This window comes from Rattus norvegicus, chromosome 12, assembly GCF_036323735.1.
Source record: "Rattus norvegicus strain BN/NHsdMcwi chromosome 12, GRCr8, whole genome shotgun sequence".
NCBI classification, from domain to species: Eukaryota; Metazoa; Chordata; class Mammalia; order Rodentia; family Muridae; genus Rattus; species Rattus norvegicus.
This window is the reverse complement of record NC_086030.1, coordinates 30,007,421-30,027,285: the sequence shown is the minus strand read 5'-3', so window position 1 is coordinate 30,027,285 and position 19,865 is coordinate 30,007,421. Positions and strand designations below refer to the sequence as shown.

The following is a 19,865-nucleotide window of genomic DNA, read 5'->3' as shown; positions in this document are numbered from 1 at the left end:
TGCCAGATCTTATACTCGGGAGAGAAATATCTGCAAACTCGAAATCACCTGTTTCATGTGCTCTGTCGACCATGGCAAGTCCTTTCTCTGTGGCTTTTAAGTGACAACCAGTCTTACCCAAAGGCCGTCAAAATCCACAGGGCACAGGTATCTACAAGCACAGTGAGGAATGACTGTTCAGGACAGCTTTGTTTTCATTATCAGTCCATCTCACAGAAGGATTCCCATTAGACAGACTTCCTAAATGTAAAGTTCGGTTTTTTCTTGTGGATCATTGTAACCTGATCATCTGCAGGCCAGAAGCCACACCCACAACAAAAACCTCTGTTCAATTACAGAGACCATCCCAAGTCTGAGGGTCATAGAAACCAAATGTGGCACACAGGCAGGCATTCTTTATCACGACTTCCCTTCCTCACAACTCAGTATGAATTTTACATTAGGGCCTGCTAACACAGACCACCATTTGTCGCGCACAAGAACCCTGAGATGTACAATGGAGGTAACCAATTTTTCCAAGCGGGCTGTCCACACCACAAAGATATCTACAGAAGCCAGACCCTCTATCTTCCTCAGTATTACACGGAGCTCTGACACGCAGAACACCTAACAAAAGGGGGCCAATGGCAAAGCATTAGTCATATACTGTTGACACACCTAGAGTTTGACAATACTATTTTGAATCAAGCATACAACATTCCAAGGCCATTACTTCATCATCATATTAAAAAAAAAAAAACTGTCACCCACAGAGAAGAACTGCAGAGGTGCGCACGGCAAGAGGAGGACCTAGGAAAGAATGAGCCAGGCTTGCTCACCTGTCTGACTCCCTTAGGCATCTTCTTTCTCTTCCCAAGGTGCTGGCAGAGATTGCGGTCATTTTCTCGATCTGAGCTGTAGTGGTGCGAGTGGCTGAGTCGGCTCTTCTTTGAGTGAAAGGACAAGCCATTGGTAAGGGCTTCTCGTTTTTTCTTGGTCAGGGGATTCTGCCGTTTCTCCACACGTTCCTGAGGCTTAACTGCTACATCTTTCTGCAGAAGAGAAGAAAAGAAAAGGGAAGTGGTGGTTACACGGGTATCTAAGGTCACAGCCAGAGTACAGACTAGATAAGGTTGTCCGCGAGGAAGGAATGGGTACAGAAATAGTAATCCAGTTTCCTGAATCCCTAGGACGCCATACATATACGGATCATAGTCCTTTGTGTTTGTGTGCGCTCGTGTTGGGTGAGGGAGGTATGGATGAACATCTGCTCGCGGACACATAGAAGCCAAAGGTAAGTCTCTGGCGCCTTCGACAACTGCTCTCAGTTTGAGGCAGAGCCTCTCTCTCACTGGCCCAGGGTTTGCTCATTTGGCTAGACTGGCTTTCCACCAAGCATTAGGAATCCTCTGCTGGCCATCTGAGCGCTGGGAGTACCACATGAGCACTGCCACGTCCAACACACCTCCAGGCATAAAGAAGAGACAGTGGATGGACACACGGGACACACAGACAGAGACAGAGGCTGGAGTCAAGCAGACTGGTGTCTGAACCAGAGAAGTTCCAGGGACCCAGAGCTGCAGAGAAGCAGTGTTGTAGCAGACAGCTGAACAAGAAGCTGGGGTTTTCCATTCAGATAAAGCAGGAGACAGGGTTTACTGTGGACAACTGGAGGGGGAACACACGTTTAGCTAGTCTCAGCACAAGCGGTCTCTATAGAAGTCTTTAGGGTGCAAATGTCTACAGCAGGGAAACTAGAGAGGAGATCTTCTGCACGCACTGCCAACACCTGTACTCTCCCCACACACATACACACTAACACCCCCCCCCCGCACCCCTCACTTACCCTGGGAAAGCATGGCCATCCCTCTGAGCCTGCAGCTATGGAAGCCTTGACAGGGCTGTATATCTGTCAACACTGCGCAGTCACACAGGACCTCCCTAGATCAGGGCTTCCTCTGCTCGCTACACGAGGACCTCCCAGAGGCAGTCCAATGCACTTTGTCCCCAGATTGGTACATTAACTCCCGCACATCTCCAAAATGAACACTAACTCTGTGCTCAATTCAGGAAAAGCAGCACCACAGCAAACACAGCTAACCCTGGTGAATAGAGTCAGAAAGAAGAGAACTGTCCAGGCTGAGGAAATGACTGCTCAGAGGCGGGGCTGCAAAAGTCACCAGAAGACCCAAGCAGGAGCTCAGATGCCCCAGAACCCACAAAGAGACAAGAGGAGTGTAGTCCTGAAAATAACCCAGGCTCAAGAGCAAGAGAGCAAGGGAGCGTCCACAGCTTGCTAGCTGGGTGTGCAAACCCACACATGCACGCATGCACACTCTCAGCGTTGGGTGTCATTACAACTGTTAATGCGTTATATATGCTAAAACACGAGCCCTAAGTGACCTTAATTTTTATCTTTACCGCAAAATAAACAATAGTATCACTGGGCTGGGCAATTAATGAACTGGGATGGGGACCTGAATCTTTATAAATTGCAGGGCAAAATCTCGGGTTATTGACATGCAGGTCATCGGTACGTTAAGGTTCCAGAGTAGGAAACTTAGTAAACCCTGTGACTCTGAGACCTCACAGAACAACCAGTGACTTCCCGCAGGCGCTTCAACGCACACTGTCTCCAAGTCCATACATTGATTATTGCACATCTCCAAAATGGGCACTAAGTATGTGCTCAACTCAGGAAGAATCGCACGACGGCAAGCACAGCTGAGCTCAACATGTGCTACAGAACCCTATGAGATGCGACACACAGGGAACACTCACACAGACACGATTTGTCCCTCGGTTATTTATAAATATGTGGAGATGGTACTTCTCACAAAGAAGAATGCTCTTTGACTCTACACCACATATACACTCTTCCTCAGGCTCACTTAAAAATGGCACATTTAAAAATAAAGTAAACTTTAGCCCTCCCCAGGAAGTTAACTACTGCTGGGAGAAGGAGAGGGATTTTCTTACACTATAGTCACTGATAAATTGCTTATGTCCCTGTAGGAGATACCAATCACCCTCAGCAGAACACAAAACAACGAGGAAACAAAACCAAGAGAGATGCCTTAGACCTAAGGAAGCCCTACCAGAGGACAGGAATTTATATCCCAGAGCCCACAAGAAGTGGCTCGCAACTGCCTGTAACTCTAGCTCCAGGGAACACAACACGCTCTTCTGCCAAGCACAGACATGTGCAGTCAAGAGGGAGACCCCCACACAGAGACATGACATAGACATACATAATTAATGATAAATAAATCTTAATAAAGAAAGTAGGAAGATCTGTTGAAAAGAAAAGTTTCTTCATTCCCCCTCTGCAGGAGGATGAGAGAAAAGGTTTTTTTCCAGGGCAGGGAGGTGGGAGGAAGCATGAAAATGACCAAAATGTACTGTATACATAAAAAAAAAATTGGCACATAATTAAAAATATGTAAATAAATAAAACAAAAATAAAGTTGGCCTATTCTCCTATTCAAATATTTCTCCTATTCAAAATACTTCTCCGTTACTCTATAACTGCAATTATCTATTTCATTGCTTCTCAATACCCCGTTAATCCCCAGCTGTCATGTAGAATACTGCTTACGACCGCCCTCCTTAGGCCACACATATTAGTTTCACATGGTGGGACAGGTATGGGTCTGAATAGGATGCCTTCAAAGTTACAGGATGAAATCCTACCAAACATGGTGATACCATGGGCACTTTGGGGAGTGGTCTCAGGAGAACAGAGCTGTCATGAATAAAAGGAACCTAAGATCTTGTGTGCACCTCCCAACATGTGACAACATAGGCAAGGCACAGTCTGAGAAATTAAATTGTACCAGACAATAAACCCCTTGACTTTTGATACTTTTTCATCTCCTGGAAAAAAAATATATAAACGGACTTCTTCATTGCAAGCTACTCAATTTATGATCGCCTACCTCCCTCTGTCTACCCCTGGGTTTTTGGCGAAAGGGTCTCTTCATACAGTCAGGTTAGCCTCAAAGTCCCTGTGTGTTGGAGCTTCCACTTGAACTTTGACCCCTCTGCCTCTGCCTTGGCTGAGTGCTGGGTTACACTGCACACTATGTCTGAGCACCAATTTGTGCCATTTCCTACAGCAGGGTGCATGGGCTAAAACTGGCCCTCACTCTGTTCAGCCTTAGCACCGTAACAGAACTGGACTGCTTAGTGCTAAGGATGCAATGCACTTGTGTATGGTGGTGTCAGGGGCTGACACCTACACTCCTGAGGGTCAGGATTAAAGGAATACATCCTAATCAAGTAATACGAATGCATACTAGAAAGCTGAATTAGAGATTAAAAAGAAAAGAAGGAAGGTGGTACCATAATCTTTTGAAAGAGGAAACAGCACAACACTGAACAGCTGGCTGCAGCAACCCAATGTACAGAACAGGACAAGAGAGTGGTGACTATTTGCGTTCTCAGTACAGAAGTCTAAGTGGTTACAGCACCCATCCATACCCGTCTAGCACAATCCTGGGCTGCAGGTGTACCTCAGCCGGTAGAGCACCTATCTATCATACATGGAAATGTGGGTTCCATCCTCGGGACCACACAACACTACGAGGGACAGTCCAGGTCTATATTCCTAGCACTTGGGGGAGGGAGGCAGGAGCATCAAAGTTCGGGGTCATGCTCACCTATATAATGAGTTGTATCCAGGGACCCAAGAGATCCTATCTTAGATAAACAAGTAAGAATAAATTTGCCTCACACATTTAGTCTCTTCAGAAATCAGGCCTCCATTCAGACTGAAGGTGCCTCCAGAAGTATACGAAAAATTATCTCCAGTTCCATACAAATGTGAATTAATATTCATGAGAGTACGTTACGTTTTTTTTTCCAAATCCATTTTATTTTCCTGTAACATATTAATCAAGGCATTCTCACTGCTGAGCGAAACAGCTACATGGAACAAACAGACCCCATGCCAGGACATTAGCTTGCCAGAAACCCGATAAAATCTTAGAAACAGCGGTACAATCATCTTTGGGCCAATTAATACAGAGCTTCTTCACTCGGAGGGAGGAGGGGGAAGGAGGAAAGACCTGTGTCTGTGTAGAGGCTTAAAATGCTTTTCATAATTGGAAACTTCTTCTTTCAGGCACGAGAGATATGCTTCATAGATACTACATATAATATATATATATATATACACACACATACACACACACATATATATATATATAAACACATAAGGGGCTTCTTACAGACAGTATAGATGTCACTACATAGTAAATTATAAGTAATATATACACACACACATAAGAGGCTTCTGCTTTCAGACACGGTGTATTTATATATCTGTACACACACACACACACACACACACACACACACACACACACACACACACAAATCCATATAAATAAGGATGCCAAACACAGGAAGATAGGAAAATCACTGGAGAAGAGCACTTCCTATATCACATGAGGACCTGCATTACAATCCACACCGCCCATCTAGAAGGCTGGGCCTGGGACCACACCCACGTCTGAGCCAGTGCTTGGGAGTATGCTAGCCCCAAATATGGTGGGAGACCCTGCAAATACGGTGCAGAGTGAGAGAGCAGGTGTGACAGCTACTCGTAGCTGCCAATGTGACTGCATGTGGAATCAACTAAGGTATCTGGGTATTTGTCTTGACTGATTTACGGGAAGTGGGGAGATCCATCCTGAATCTGGATCTTTTCAGAGGCGGGACAACAAACCTTACATATGGGCCACGTCTTCCATTGGTAGCCCATACAGTATGTGGAATGGGGAAGCACCTGCTCCTTGATGGCTTGCCCTCACTCTGGCTGTCAACTCCATCCCCTTCCCTAGCATGACAACCCACTTCTTTAGGATTTCAACATACACTGAGGACCAGCTGAGACACCAAGCCGAGTTGGACAAGCTGGACAACAGCCAGGATGCTACTCGAAAAAGTCCCATAGATGCACAGGAAGACAGACAGAGAGACAGACAGATCAGATTCATTCTATAGACAGACAGACAGACAGATCAGATTCATTCTATAGACAGACAGACAGATCAGATTCATTCTATAGACAGACAGACAAATCAGATTCATTCTATAGACAGACAGACACACACACAGACAAATCAGATTCCTCCTATAAGTTCTGTTCTACTCGAGAACCCTGATTAATAAAGCATGACAGCTACCCAACGTCCCCCTCGACTCATACACATAAAAGGGCTGATGACAAACCACAAAAAAGCTAATTATAAACCAAAGGATAAGATATAATACAAACCTATCAATACTCATACAATTGCATGACTTCATGCATGTGTACACATCAACCCACCATCAAGGCATCAGCGGTAATTAATTTAAGAATTCCCTTGAAGAAACACGGTTACTCTCAACACTACTGCTACAGGATGGCTAGAGCCATCTAGAATATAAAAGAACATTCTGGGATCAATGAGCAGCAATTTTCAAAGGCCTGTTAATTTGTGAGTTGACTAGGCGAGCAGTTGCCGAGGGAGACAGTCCATCAGAATAACCTGCAGTGCTTTATAAAACGACGCCACTTCTCATTCTGCAAGGGAAGCATTTAGCGAATGAATGAAAGGTGGCAGCACATGCCACTTGAAAACATGCCACTTGGCAGAAGGATTATTGTAAACTGAAGGTACTTGAAAATCAGCAGATTCAAGAGGGACACTCTGCCCTCGCTTAGCCAATAGAAAAGAAATATCGTCCCCACAGGCAGAGGGGAAGGAAGGTATGCTGAGTGCAAGGTGTCTAGCTGGCGTGGGAGACAGAAAATACAGAGACGGGGAGATACGGCTCAGAAAGATGTGCACAAATTCATCTGGTGAAATAGCTCTTACCTTCTTTAATATCCCCAAAGATTTAGGGTGTGCCTCTAAAACTGCCATCCCTATTCAGCAAGTACGTGAGCATATGAATCGTGTCACTTTTGAAGTGTTATTGTTGTTGTTTTGAGAAGGTCTCAAGTCTCCCAGGCTTAGTCACAGAGGGTGACCCTGAGCCCTGGTCCCCCTGCTTCTATTCCTTAAGTGCTGGGATTACAGTCAAGTACCCCATACTTGGCTCCTCCTTCAAGGGATTTTATTTTCCCTGAGTGACTTCTGTGTGTGTTTTAAATACACGCCATTCTCCCTTTAATCTATTTTAGGACTGCTTAATTCTCAGGCTCAGACTAAGACCCTAAGAGATAAGTCTGCTCCACCTACCCAAACCCTGGGAGGCTGGAAGTGAGAAGTCTGATAAATCTTGCCTGAGGGCACTTACTCATTTCCAGACAACCGCACAGCAACAGAAGCCTGGCTGTGGAGTGGAAAGATTTAGACACATCTGCTGGCAATAGAGGGGGTAAGAGCGCAAGCCATGCACAGATGAATCAGCTCTGTGAACGTTGGAAATTATGTGATTTTTAGGTCACTGGAGATGGAGGGCGGGACGACAGGAGCACATCCCTTCAGAGGCTCAGACACTGATGAAGCAGAGCAATTTCCTTCTGCAGCAGCCCTCTTCAGAACAGGTGATCTGATTCTTGACTTCCCCTTCCCTCAAATTACAACCTTCTGCCCAAGGCTTATCCTACTACTCCTGAATTTCAAAAGGAGGAGGATCAGTGTTTTGCAAACTCAGGGAGGCTAACAGACTGCACATGAAACACAATGCAGGCTGAGGGTCCCCATTTGCTGATTACAGACGAAGGAGAGATGACGGGAAATAGGGGCGCAATTTGCCTGCTTTGCAGGAAATGGGTTTTGGAAAGAGTCTCTGTCTGATGTTTCCAATCGTATTAATCTAAGAACAGTCCACCACCAGTAGAAAGGCCGTGAGGTGTGCCTCTGTGCCTAAGTATGGACACACGTTCTTCTCTGAGATATTTGATCTCAAGGTTCCTTTCTGCTGCTGTGACATACACTATGACTGAAAGAAACTGGGAGGGTGAGAGTTATTTGACTAAACCTCCAGAGGACAGTCTACCATTGTGGGAAGTCAAGGCAGGGACTCAAGGAACCACGGAAGAATGAATGATGCTTGCTGGAGAAATCACAAGGTCATGCTTAGCCGGTTTCCGGAAACAGCCTAGGTACAGAGCCACCCACACTGGGCTGGGACGCCCTACATCAATTAAGACTCAAGACTCACCACATTGTGCGTAGGGGACAATCTGATCTAGAAAATTCCCTGATGAAAGTTTCTCTCTGGTGACCCAAGGCTGGGCTAAGGTGACAATTACACCTAAGTGAAATAGCTAACAAAGAAGTTGGGGTAAAATAAGATACGTTCTTCTAGTCATCGCATGAATGTGTATCTACCATTATTTAACTCTGGTGGGCCTTTGGTTGGTTTACTACGAGGCATTGTACTTATTTTCTGAATGGCTTCAGCAACTCTTCATTCCATCAAAGCCCCCGTGCAAACGAGCTGCAAAGGTCTAAAGAGATAAGTGAAAAGGTGTTTTTATTAAAGTCCACTGCTCCCAAAATTCTATGTGATTGTATTTATATTAGTCTTCAATTTAGATTTTTAAATGGAAAAAAATTAATGAACAGACTCTCAGAGCCCCCACTATATAGTGAATGGAGTATTATAAAAAAAAATATCAATATCCAGTGTGTCATTTAAAAATTTATCTCAGTCAGGTACAGTGGCACACACATGTATTCTCAATACTTGAGAAGCATTGGGACTTCGGTGTCTACATGAGTTTCTCTGCAGATATGTGTTAGATTTAAATATTCCCATCTTTCAAACAAATCAAGAGAGGGAGCTGTGAAAAAACTCCTGATGGGGTAGCATGAGAGCTGCAGTTCACATCCCTAGCACCAACAGAAATGCCGGGCAGAGATGCCAGTTCACCGTAATCCCAGCACTGGGGTGACAGAGATGGGGTCTCTGGATATGAAGTGAGTAGCTGAACTAGATGAATCCACAGATCTAGACTGTAGTGAGAATACCCTGCTTCAGTGTGTAATACATCCATGTAATCAAAGAAGACGCTGATGTCGATTTCTGGCCTTTAGAGGCACATACATGCACATGTATGCATAGGTATGTGCATTCATGTTCAGATTCACCAGACAGACAGACATACGAATGGATGGACGGACACACACACACACACACAAACACACACACACACACACACACACACACACACACACACACCACTTCCTTTACTCCCAATTCAATATGTTTGACATGTGCCATATACTCTGTCATCTGTTCAAAATGTCAAACAAGATTCTCAAACCAAAGCTGCTTAATCACAGCAGGAGAGAAATCGATGAATATTTATTGAGGGATACCTGAGGACTGGGCAGGATGTTCTGTACTGGCACCTTTCACACAGAATAAAAAGTGAACTCCCTAGCTGGACATAAGGCTAAAGACAAGGATCAATAAAGCAGGAAGAAGATCGAAAAGGACATCCATGTACATCACCAGCTGGTTTTAAATAAGAACACAAACATTATTCTGGATTCAAGTCTTCTTTTTATGTTTTCTTTTTATGTATGTACGTATGTATGTATGAATGAGTGGGTACCATATTTGTACAGTGCCTTGCAAGGCCAGAAGAGGACACTGGATGCCCCAGAACTAGCATGGCAGGCCATCCAACATGAACGCTCAGCCAAACAGGTCCTGGAACTACAAAGCCATCTCTACAGCTCAAAAACAGCCCCTTTAGCAAAGGGTAATACGTAAACTGGGGCAATAATTGCAATTCGTAACTTGAGCTGATTGAAAAAAATTACTTCCGAATATATTATAAAACTAAAAATTAAAATTATCCTCAGGGGTTGGGGATTTAGCTCAGTGGTAGAGCACTTGCCTAGCAAGCGCAAGGCCCTGGGTTCGGTCCTCAGCTCCAAAAAAAATTATCCTCAAGGTAAACAGAATACAAAAATTCCTAGAAACTCAGGCTAGGCAAAGATTTCTCTGGTGTGGTACCAAAATCACCACCATCCATAAAAAGAAAAATTGACAAGTCAAAAATTAAAGCTTCTGATCTTCAAAGGACACTGTGAAGGTTGAAAAGTTTGCTCGGGGGTTAAGAGTATACACTGCTCTTCTGGAGGGTTCAGTTTGGTTCCAAACATCCATACTTAATGGTTCACAACCACTTCCAATTCTAGCACTAGGAGACACCATATCCTGTTCTGGCCTCCATAGGCCCCACTCTGTTGAAGACATATCACCATCCCACACATACACGTATACCATCAATGTGTACACAGTGGAAAGATGTGCCATATTATGGGAAAGTATTTGCAAAATAACATTTTGGTTAAAGTTTGCACATGGGATACATTAGCAATTCTCAAAAGCAACACAAATCAACTACACTTTTTTTTTAACTTGGTAAACAACGTGAACAGTTAATTTCAGGTTTCTAAAGAGCAAAGAGACAGCAGAACAACTACTGAACTCCAGCATCGTTGGAAGAATGCAGCCTACAATCACAAAGAAACAGACGCGCTATAGATTGCTGAAATGAGAAACAATGGAAAGAGTGGCCATGGTCAATCAATAAAAGTCACGGGTTCAAGGTGTGGTACTGTCAGAGGGGAAAGTTACGGAGGACTGTGAGATGAGCTAGACAGGGAGAGGAAGAAGGGAAAGGGGAGGGAGGGGAGGAGGGAGGGAGGGAAGGGGAGAGAGAGACAGGGAGGGAGGGAGGGAGGGAGGGGGAGAGAGAGACACAGAGAGAGAGAGAGAGAGAGAGAGAGAGAGACAGACAGACAGACAGACAGACAGACAGACACAGACACAGACACAGACACAGACACAGACACAGACACAGAGAGAAGGGGGAAGCGAGGGAAAGAAAAAGACACAAAGACCAACACCAAGCACCTCCCCTAAGCTTAGTTACAAGATGAGAACACAACTACCAGTTTCAGTGAGATTTTTTCTTTTTCCACTGTGAAATAAAAACACAAGCAGTCTCTCCTTTCTATAGATAATGGAGACTTGGCTGCCTTTAGCCCTTAACACACTCAAAGTGCTTGAGTCCCTGGCAACCAGATGCTATTGCTTAAAACAGTTTAGGCTCTCAGCCCTGAAGGATTCCTAAAATTGGATTACAGTCCCTCCAGATAATCTGAGAAATACAGCATGACGGAAAGGAAACCTTAAAGAAAAAAAGAAACTCCTCGGTAACAAGCAGCACTCTGCCAACGGAGAGCAGCATGACCAAGGGCAGAAAATCTCATCAGTGAGGGCTTAAGGGCAAGGGTGTATACAAAGGGCCAAAGGAGCCACACACAAAGGAGATGAGGGCAAGCCAGGGGAACAAGGGAACACCTCAGACGGCAAAGCCAGGCTTCCCACCTCACAGGAGCAAGCAGAATCCTGAGATTCTCGTTGGGTTTTTGCACACTCCAAGCTAATCCAGTAAGGTAAAGCACAACTGCTAGGCCCGTAGACACTCCCAAAAGTTTCCTCCGTTGTTTGATTCGAGTGCATTATTTTAGTTTGAGGACAGAGTCTGTCTCATGGGTTGCAGGACCAGCCTTAAACTCACAATGTAGTTGAAGATGACTTTAAACTAACCCTCACGCCTCAAAGTGATCCTTCTACCTCCACCTGCCGGATGCTAGGACAGTCGGCATGTGCCTCCACACCTGGTTTATGAGGTACTGGGAAAGGAACTGAGGGTTCTATGCCTGCTGGGCACAGATAAGCTACATCCCCCAGCCCATGTGTTCTGTTATAGAGAGTCTGGGAAGACGTACTTGTTTTCAAAGACATCTGGATGCCAACCAGATCCGTGAGAAGGTACTCCGTAACATTAGCCATCAGGGAGATGCAAATTACAGTAAGAGTTCACCCTACACCTGCTAGGATGGGTATTGTCAAAAAGACAAAAGTCTGGCTAGGAGAATGGGGCTATAAATAAAGTTTGCAATAGCAACTACGAATTGTCTAGACACAGCAAAGTCCTCCTCTTGGCTGAGACTTTCCAAGTGACTCTGTAAGGTTTATATAGAATTAATCTTGGTGCTGTGACCAATAACAACGACGACAACCAGCAAACCACTATAGGAAGAAATGGTTCACTGTGACTCATGGTTTGAGAGTACAATCCATTATGGCAGCAGGACTGGGAAGCAGTCTGTCACAACACTGCATCCATTAACAGGAAAACAAAGACGGACACCGTGGCTCGGCCTCCTATCTTCCCCTGATACAGAACAGGACTCTGCCCATGGCGCGGTTCCTCTCATACCAAGGCTGGGTCTTCCCATCTCAGTTAACCCAATCTAGAAACTCCCTCGAAGAAACGCTTAGTGGTTCCTCCTAGTGTCCAAATCCAGTCAAGTGACAATGGGTCCTGACTGCCACATTGGTCTGGCGATTAAGTAATTTCTGTAGCTTCCAACCTTCCAGAACTATTGCCAGGAGAGATGCACAGTGGAGGGGTGCAGAGGAGGATAGATGTGCCGATGGCTCCCACTCCCGTGAACTATTATTGCATAATTTCTCACATACATTTTAATTGGCTTCTCGAGAGAGAGCAATGTATTTCATACCTATAAATCAAGGGTCCTTCGTCAGAGGCTCGCTCATGCTCTTAAAATCCCCGAATGTTATTACCTTGAAAAACTACCACAGAGAAAAATGCTAAACACAGGCTGCCACTCATGAATTCAGGATTTCTTCCAGGTGGCGTTTCCCAGCCGTTTGAGCAACTGAAATTTCTCTTCTCTAGGTGCACACTCCGTAGGTCTTTATCTTAATTGTGCTATAACTTGAGTTATGGGTAAGGATTTACAGAGTCGAGCCATCTCTAAATATAAAGCAAAGACTATAAGTGATTTTTCATAACCAGTAACATTTTTATGCCTGTCACCGAATAGCCTAGTAACTTTATACAGCACACACTATCATTGTCATTTTATAACGGAAGAAGCTGAAGCTTGGAAATCAAACAACTACTCAAAGAGTAGTGGGCAACACAACCAGAAATCCCCCACAGTTTACACCCTGACGCAGAGTGACTGGCAACTCCTCTAGAAGCAACCATGGTTTATATCCTAGGTTCATCCCCAAGTTCTGGACCATTATGAACTTACTTGTACATTTTGGATTTATGGAGTTTTGCTTGCAAAAAAAAAGTATGCGTCTAGATCAGGATTACGGCACCGTACAAATATTCTGCGAACCTCTATTTCCCTCCCCACAGGCACTTACAAAAAGGCTATGCCTCTTATGTCAAGCACCTGAACTCTTCTAACTCAAGTCAGCAATTAAAAAAAAAAATCTAAACGAAAGGAAAGGCTTTGAATTTGCTCCAAAACTGATATTTTATCCCACAGGTGAAATCTACCAGAGAATTAAGCACTTCTAGTCTTGAAAATAAAAGAAAACAGCTATATAAACTTGACACACAGCCTCGAACATTGTCATGATGAGATGTGGAAAATATTAATGGAGACTGCAGCTCTATGAATACACAAAGGTGCAAATGTCGACTCCTCCACCCAATTAGCACACATTGCTAATGTCCTACCACTAAATGAGACACAGAGAAGCTTCATAGAAAGTCCAACAATTCTTCAAGCTTCTTTGCACAGTCCCAATCTGGGACTTGTTTCCTGGCTACCCCGGGGCTTATCCATATAGGATTTTCTTCCTTTAACATCGAATGAGTAAAAATGAAATGGAATCACATGTTTGCATTGGGGGAAAAAAGTCTAACTACTGAAGATGCTTCCAGTGACCCCAAACCCACAAGTTATCAACTCCTTGAGGAATCTCTGCAATGAAAAGAAAGCAGGCTCTGCCACTATGATAGATGGACCACCCTTCTAGTTTGTAAAAAATGGCTTGCTGGTGGAACTGCAGGACCAGCCTGCTTGAGACTATCATGTGCTGACTCTAAAGCTATTCGTTCCCACACAGAGGACCAGACTGTCTCCCTGGTTCCTGACACAAGCTGAAGGTTTGTGTCTCTACTAAGGCTTCCTCCAGATAGAGTTTGTGATATTTAAGATACCTATTGATTCTATCAGATTTGATCACGGAATCAATCTCTCCCATCAGAGGCGTGGGTTAATGGCAAAGTTTATTAAACTGCAGGCACTCATTCAGAAGAGATCAATATAGACATGATTACAGGGTAACCAGAGGATTAAACTCCAGATTTATCACGAAATTAAACTGAATTAAATGTTGTCTGATACCACTTGAAATGCTGTCAATACCTTTAACTCATAATCTATGCTCTTCCTGTGTTTACCTAATAGGAAACAGGGATGTCTGGCTCGAGAAACTGAGTGCTGCGCAAAAATAGGAGCCACCAAGAGTTGCTAAAAGCATGGAGTGTCATTTTTGGAGAACACATCGGAAAAAGCTGACCGCTGAGAACTTAATCAGAGGTTGGCGTTGTCATGCACAGACACCATTCCCCATCCCTTAAGTCTATCAATACATCCTCAAAGGGCTACATACATATGCAAAACTGGACTCACAGACTGTACAGAATTTCAGCCTGTTTTCCCAAGGAAGCCTGTGCCATGAAACCAGTCTTAGGTCCCAGGTGGAGGGAGGGCTGGACAATGTCATCAGGATGCTGGGCAATCAACCTGTTCCCACCCCCAGAGGATGCATCAATGCCCCTGAAAACTCAGCCAACTACATTAATAAAGGTGAAATCCCAATCCCCCATTCAGAAAGGCAACCGCTCACTGCCAGGACTGCAGCTTCGCACACATGCGTAATCGGGAGGGGAGTCAATACGCAGGACAGCTGTTACAGCTCACATCGATGCCAAAGTGACGATAAAGGCCAGACCCACTGTGTGAGGCTCGGTGGGTATGCACGTGAGCACCGGCAACGGATGCTCAGAAGATCAGTCTGGGTTTCTGAGCCTGTGGATTAAGCTGCACTTGACATGGAGGCTTTCTACATTCATGTCCAGTTTCTGCTTTGTCGCTAGGACATCTCATCCTGCAGATGACATGAGCCCTGCCGTAACCCATCCCTGATGGCCAACGGGCTCTGTTGGTTTCTAATCCAAAGTGACAGTTGTGTTGTCCCTCGGAGGTTGGGGGAACTAGGCTGAATCGAGATGCTGAGCCTACGGCATCCTGCGATTCTCTTATGCCCTCCCCACCGTACTGAGGCTGAGTAGTCACTTCCTTCCCAAGCATCATCGAACCTGACACCCTTGAGGATGCTAAGGGATGGCCCCAGATAGGATTCCTTTCCTTAACAACAGTGTTACCCTGCCTGAAGAAGAGCACTTGGGTCTCCATCCGTAAGCTGGAAGCTGCTTGATCTACACAGACCCATAACTTCTAAAGGTCCCAGTCACAGAGGGGGTAAGTTTCAAAAAGCATCCCACATCAATAAGCCATCCCAAGGAGGCTGAGAGCCTCCCTTCAGGGTCCCCTTCCCATGCCCTCCCTCTGTGTCTGTACCCAATCTGGCCCTGCCCCAAGCTAGTGCTCTTATATACTTCACCCGGGTATGTGGACTGTCTTTGCCACCTGTAGCTTTGTGGCCTTGAGGGACCCTAGTCACCTCTGTTAGACAAGATAAGTATAAACTGACACAATGTCTGGCAAGATCAAAGTTATGTTGCTTTCTTTTTAAAGACTAGAGGGTGTGGGGGACAACAGGGTCTTGTTTAGTCCATCCGGTTCAGGAGCACACAATACATGAAGCAGTGAACTTGAACTTCTGATCTTCCAGCCAGGACCTCCGTGATGGTGCTGGCAATCCTGGCTTGCACTGCCACATTTGCTTTATGGGGTGCTGGGAATGGAATCCAGGCCTTTATTTCGTGTCAGGAAAGCACTCTATTAAGGGAGCCACACACTCTCCCCGAAGCCATTGGTAACAATTACCTTTTCCAAGGCCTTGTGGGCAGGCTGAGGACTGCACGCTGACAAACGTGAGAGGGGATCAGAAACCTGGAGGACGGGGGTTGGGGATTTAGCTCAGTGGTAGAGCGCTTGCCTAGCAAGCGCAAGGCCCTGGGTTCGGTCCCCAGCTCCGAAAAGAAAAAAGAAAAAAAAAAAAAAGAAAGAAAAAAAAAAAAGAAACCTGGAGGACTGTCTAAGCCCTGGGGTTTACAGCTCACTGTTTCCAGATGGCTACTCTGTTTGCTTGTTTGCTGTTAAAGATAAGCAAATCGTCAGGCTTATTTAACTTGAAATAATGCAAACATAATACCTTTTAAAATCCCTTTCAAGTGCCCAGACCATATAAATTTCCAGTGTGTCTTCATGTCTCCTTAAATCTTCTGTGATTTATGGGACACTAAAACAAGAAAAAAAAATTCACGAGACAAACAGGAAGGTGGGTGGTTGGTGGGTAAGGCACAGAGGCAAAAGGCATCCTCTCCCATGGAATGGGAGGATGGAGAACTTCTGGGAAATTTGGAATAGAGGAGATTAACGGTTTGCCTTCTTCATAGGACAGAAATATAAAAGGCCACCCTGTTAAGTATCTCCAAGAGAGGCGAGAAGAGGACCTGAGGGAGCTGTGGCTGCTGATCCATCATTACTCCCCTGAACAGGTTTATCCCTGCTGGCTTCCCCAGTAAGACATCTGCCCGTTTCCAAAATGACTACATACGATAGTCACGATGTAACATGAAAAGGGAAAAAAATTACATGCATGGTGGCCTCTCAGAGCCTGACGGCAACACTTATACCCACAAACACACACGTATACGTGCCACAGTGGGGCTGTGGGACTCCACCGGGGAACCCCGGAACCCTGCATCTGATTTAATGGAGCAGGGGGATATGGGAAAAACAGGGGGTGCCCCCTTCCAGCTGAGCACTGACACGTACAGTACGGTTTGGGAGGCAACTTTATGTGCTCTTAGTAGTAGATTAATGAATGTAATTACCTAGCATTGTGGCTGCGAATGCTGCAAAAACTATAATTTATAGAGTGCCGTAAAGTTCTAATGCGTTTTTATGTCCATAAGCTGCTTAGCTGTAATCTAATGCATTTGTACAATAACAGCCTTAAGTGGTTCTCGGCTGAGCAGTGAACACAAGTGTCTGAACCTTGGCGATTCCACTCGTACGTCTTTATAACCCAGCCCCGTGTGGTAAGCATCTGAGGAAAACAGCTGCTGAATTATACAAATAATTCCAGAGACAGTGACAAGGCTCTCTGCCTCTCTCACCAGGAGGAGTGTTTCTGCCTGACAGAGGCTGTGGGCTTTAATTAAATGCTGGAGTGGGTTCCCAGCACACATCGGGTGGCTACTTTTCCTTTCTCCACCATTCTCTCCACCCTCTCCTCTAGCCCACAGCCCTCACTTCTCCTCAGAGGCAGAATGGGAAAGGAATGGGGATTTAAAGTACGGGAAACCAGCAGAACCTTTTAATAATTAAAATGTGTCCTCTATCTTGGACACAGGCCCACCACCGTTCGTGATTGTCCTCTCATTCTGTCACACTGAGGTAAGCAAAGGCAAGGACACCTTAACAAATCTCTCTCACCTTCAGCCACCCACCCATCAAAGCTCTCGGGGGACTAAAACACCTTTAATGACTGGATAGACAGAATGGTGGGCCCTGCTGGCAGTTAATGGTGATAGAGCCTTACTACGTGTTAAAATCACATGCACACCATAACCACGAACTGCTAATTCATATTTTCTTATTTTTATTGATTACTTGGGACTTTCACATCACGCATTCCTATCAAACTTACTCCCCACTCCTCCAGTGGACCCACAAGTCCAGTTTATGTTGCCTACATCCATACTGGAGCAGTCCTAGTAGCCGGGCTCTGAAAGAAAATTGAGTCTTTTCTTCATCCCAATCTCCACCAAAAGCCATGAGCTGTGGAGAGCTGCACCTCAAGTTCCTTCACAGTTTCCAGTCTAGGCTGCTACTTTGTGGGAGGAGCGGGGCTGTCTCCAAAGCATTCTAGGTCGTTCTTTCTCAACTGGGAATCTGTAGTCATTGAACCTAGTGTAAAAGTAGATTCCTTGCCCGTTACAGCCAACAGGAAGCGATCATGGACTTCCACACGGTTTCAGGTAACAGCACAGACCGTGGACTTCCACATGGTTTCAGGTAACAGCACAGACTGTGGACTTCCACATGGTCCCTGGTGGCAGTACAAACCACAGTGCCAACACAGTCATAATGGTGAGGCGGGTGTTAGAAAGAGGTTCTTGGTCCAAAGCATGTGGCTTGACCTTTCCTTCTGTCCTTTACTGTGGATGATGGTGTTTACTCAAGGATCACTGTAAGGGAGCCGTCCTCAACCTTCCTAATGCTGTGACCCTCTAATACAGCTCCTCACATTGTGGTGAACCCTCCCCTCAGCCATAAAATTGATTTCACTGCTACCTTATAACTATAATTTGGTTATGGTTATGAGTCATACTGTAAGTATCTCCATTTTTCCGACAGGCTTAGGCGACCCCAGTGAAAGGGTCATTGGACCCTTCCACAGGGGTCGTGACCCACAGGTTGAGAACAGCGGCTGTCAGGGTTTAACGCCTCAGTTCACTCAGACTCAGGACTTGCAGCTCATTCAGAGTTCATTGTTCATCATTGTGAGCAGAGCTCTCCGGATCACTGGGATAAGACTGTGCTGCCAAGGAGAGGAAAGGGCAGAATGCTGCCTCCGTTGTTCTGGAAGCACATGCTCAAGTTCTACCAGTCTGTACTAGAGAGACCAGAGATTGTTGTAGAGACAACGGTGCCAAGAAACTGCGAAAGCTGGCACACAGGACGGTGTACCCACAAGCACATACTGAAAGAGCAGCACACGTACCCCTAGCAGTCAGCAGATCCCAAGAGCAAGCTGGGACACAGCAAAAGGAAACCCCGTGGCCTGCCTCATGCTTTTCGGAATCACCATGACACTCTACTCGGTAAATATCTTGATCCTATCAAGTTGAAAAGCAACTTGAGGCAAAACGTAGGACCCCTACGTACACGGTATCCCTGTGCATTTGTAGGGATATGGCCATGTGAATGCATGTAGAGGCTCTCAGTCAATTTTTAATGCTATTTTTCCAAGCACCCTGTGCCTTCTTTTGAGACAGGGTCTCTCATGGGCCTGGAGCTCACCAATAGGTTAGACTGGCTGAACAGCGGCCCACAATGATTGTCGTCTCCACACTCCCAACACAAGAATTACAGGTGTTAATCCCCATGCCCAGCGTCTTGCTTTTGATTTTAAGTACTGTTGTGAGGACCAAACTCACTCAGGATGGCCTATCTTTTTACGCCTGTAGTTAGAATTATCCTACGGGGTACTGGAGGAATTAGTAGAGAGACACGATGACTTTACATCAGTGACTATACAGGGATAAAACACTGGCTCAAAGACATAGACACAAGGTAAATTAGTATGAAGGCTAATATGCAACTATGTTCTTCTCAGTTAAAGAAGGTACTGCTCCCCTGGGTTCATGAGCGATGTGAGTTGGACCCAACTGAAAGCTCTAGGTTGTCCAAAGGAAGAAATTCTACCTCCCACAAAGCACTGCATTCACTTCCCTACCATAGGCCAGAGAGACCTCGAAAAGCCCATTCGTGATGTAGATTCTTTCTGGGGCAGCTACACTCCCAACTTGCCTACCAAAGTGTCAGCTAAAAAGTAGGTGTTTTCTCCCTTCTCAGAGATTAGTTTGGATCCTAAATGTGGGCACTGATTCTTCTTAAGATACAAACTGAAACAACCATTTCTTAAATAACACTGCTGTTCTATGAGAGCTGGCCACTGGTTTGTGGGCAACTCTCCCCTGGGATCTGCCCACTTTCTGTTTCTCATCCTACAAATCAGTCAGCAGCCTTCGAGAATCACCTCCTCTTTTATCTGCTACAGCCTTTACAAAAAGAACCTGGCCACAGGGAAAACTTCCTGGT

General features: G+C 45.3%; 1 protein-coding gene across 8 annotated transcripts in view; it reads right to left on the bottom strand.

Annotated features, from left to right (window-relative positions):
- The window catches only part of Auts2 (activator of transcription and developmental regulator AUTS2), a 1,091,249-nt gene that overhangs the window by 803,101 nt on the left and 268,283 nt on the right, over positions 1-19,865 (bottom strand). For all 8 annotated transcript variants that reach the window (XM_063271296.1, XM_063271292.1, XM_063271293.1 and 5 more), the window contains 1 exon segment: positions 819-1,031. In XM_063271296.1, the coding sequence (XP_063127366.1) occupies positions 819-1,031 (213 nt within the window).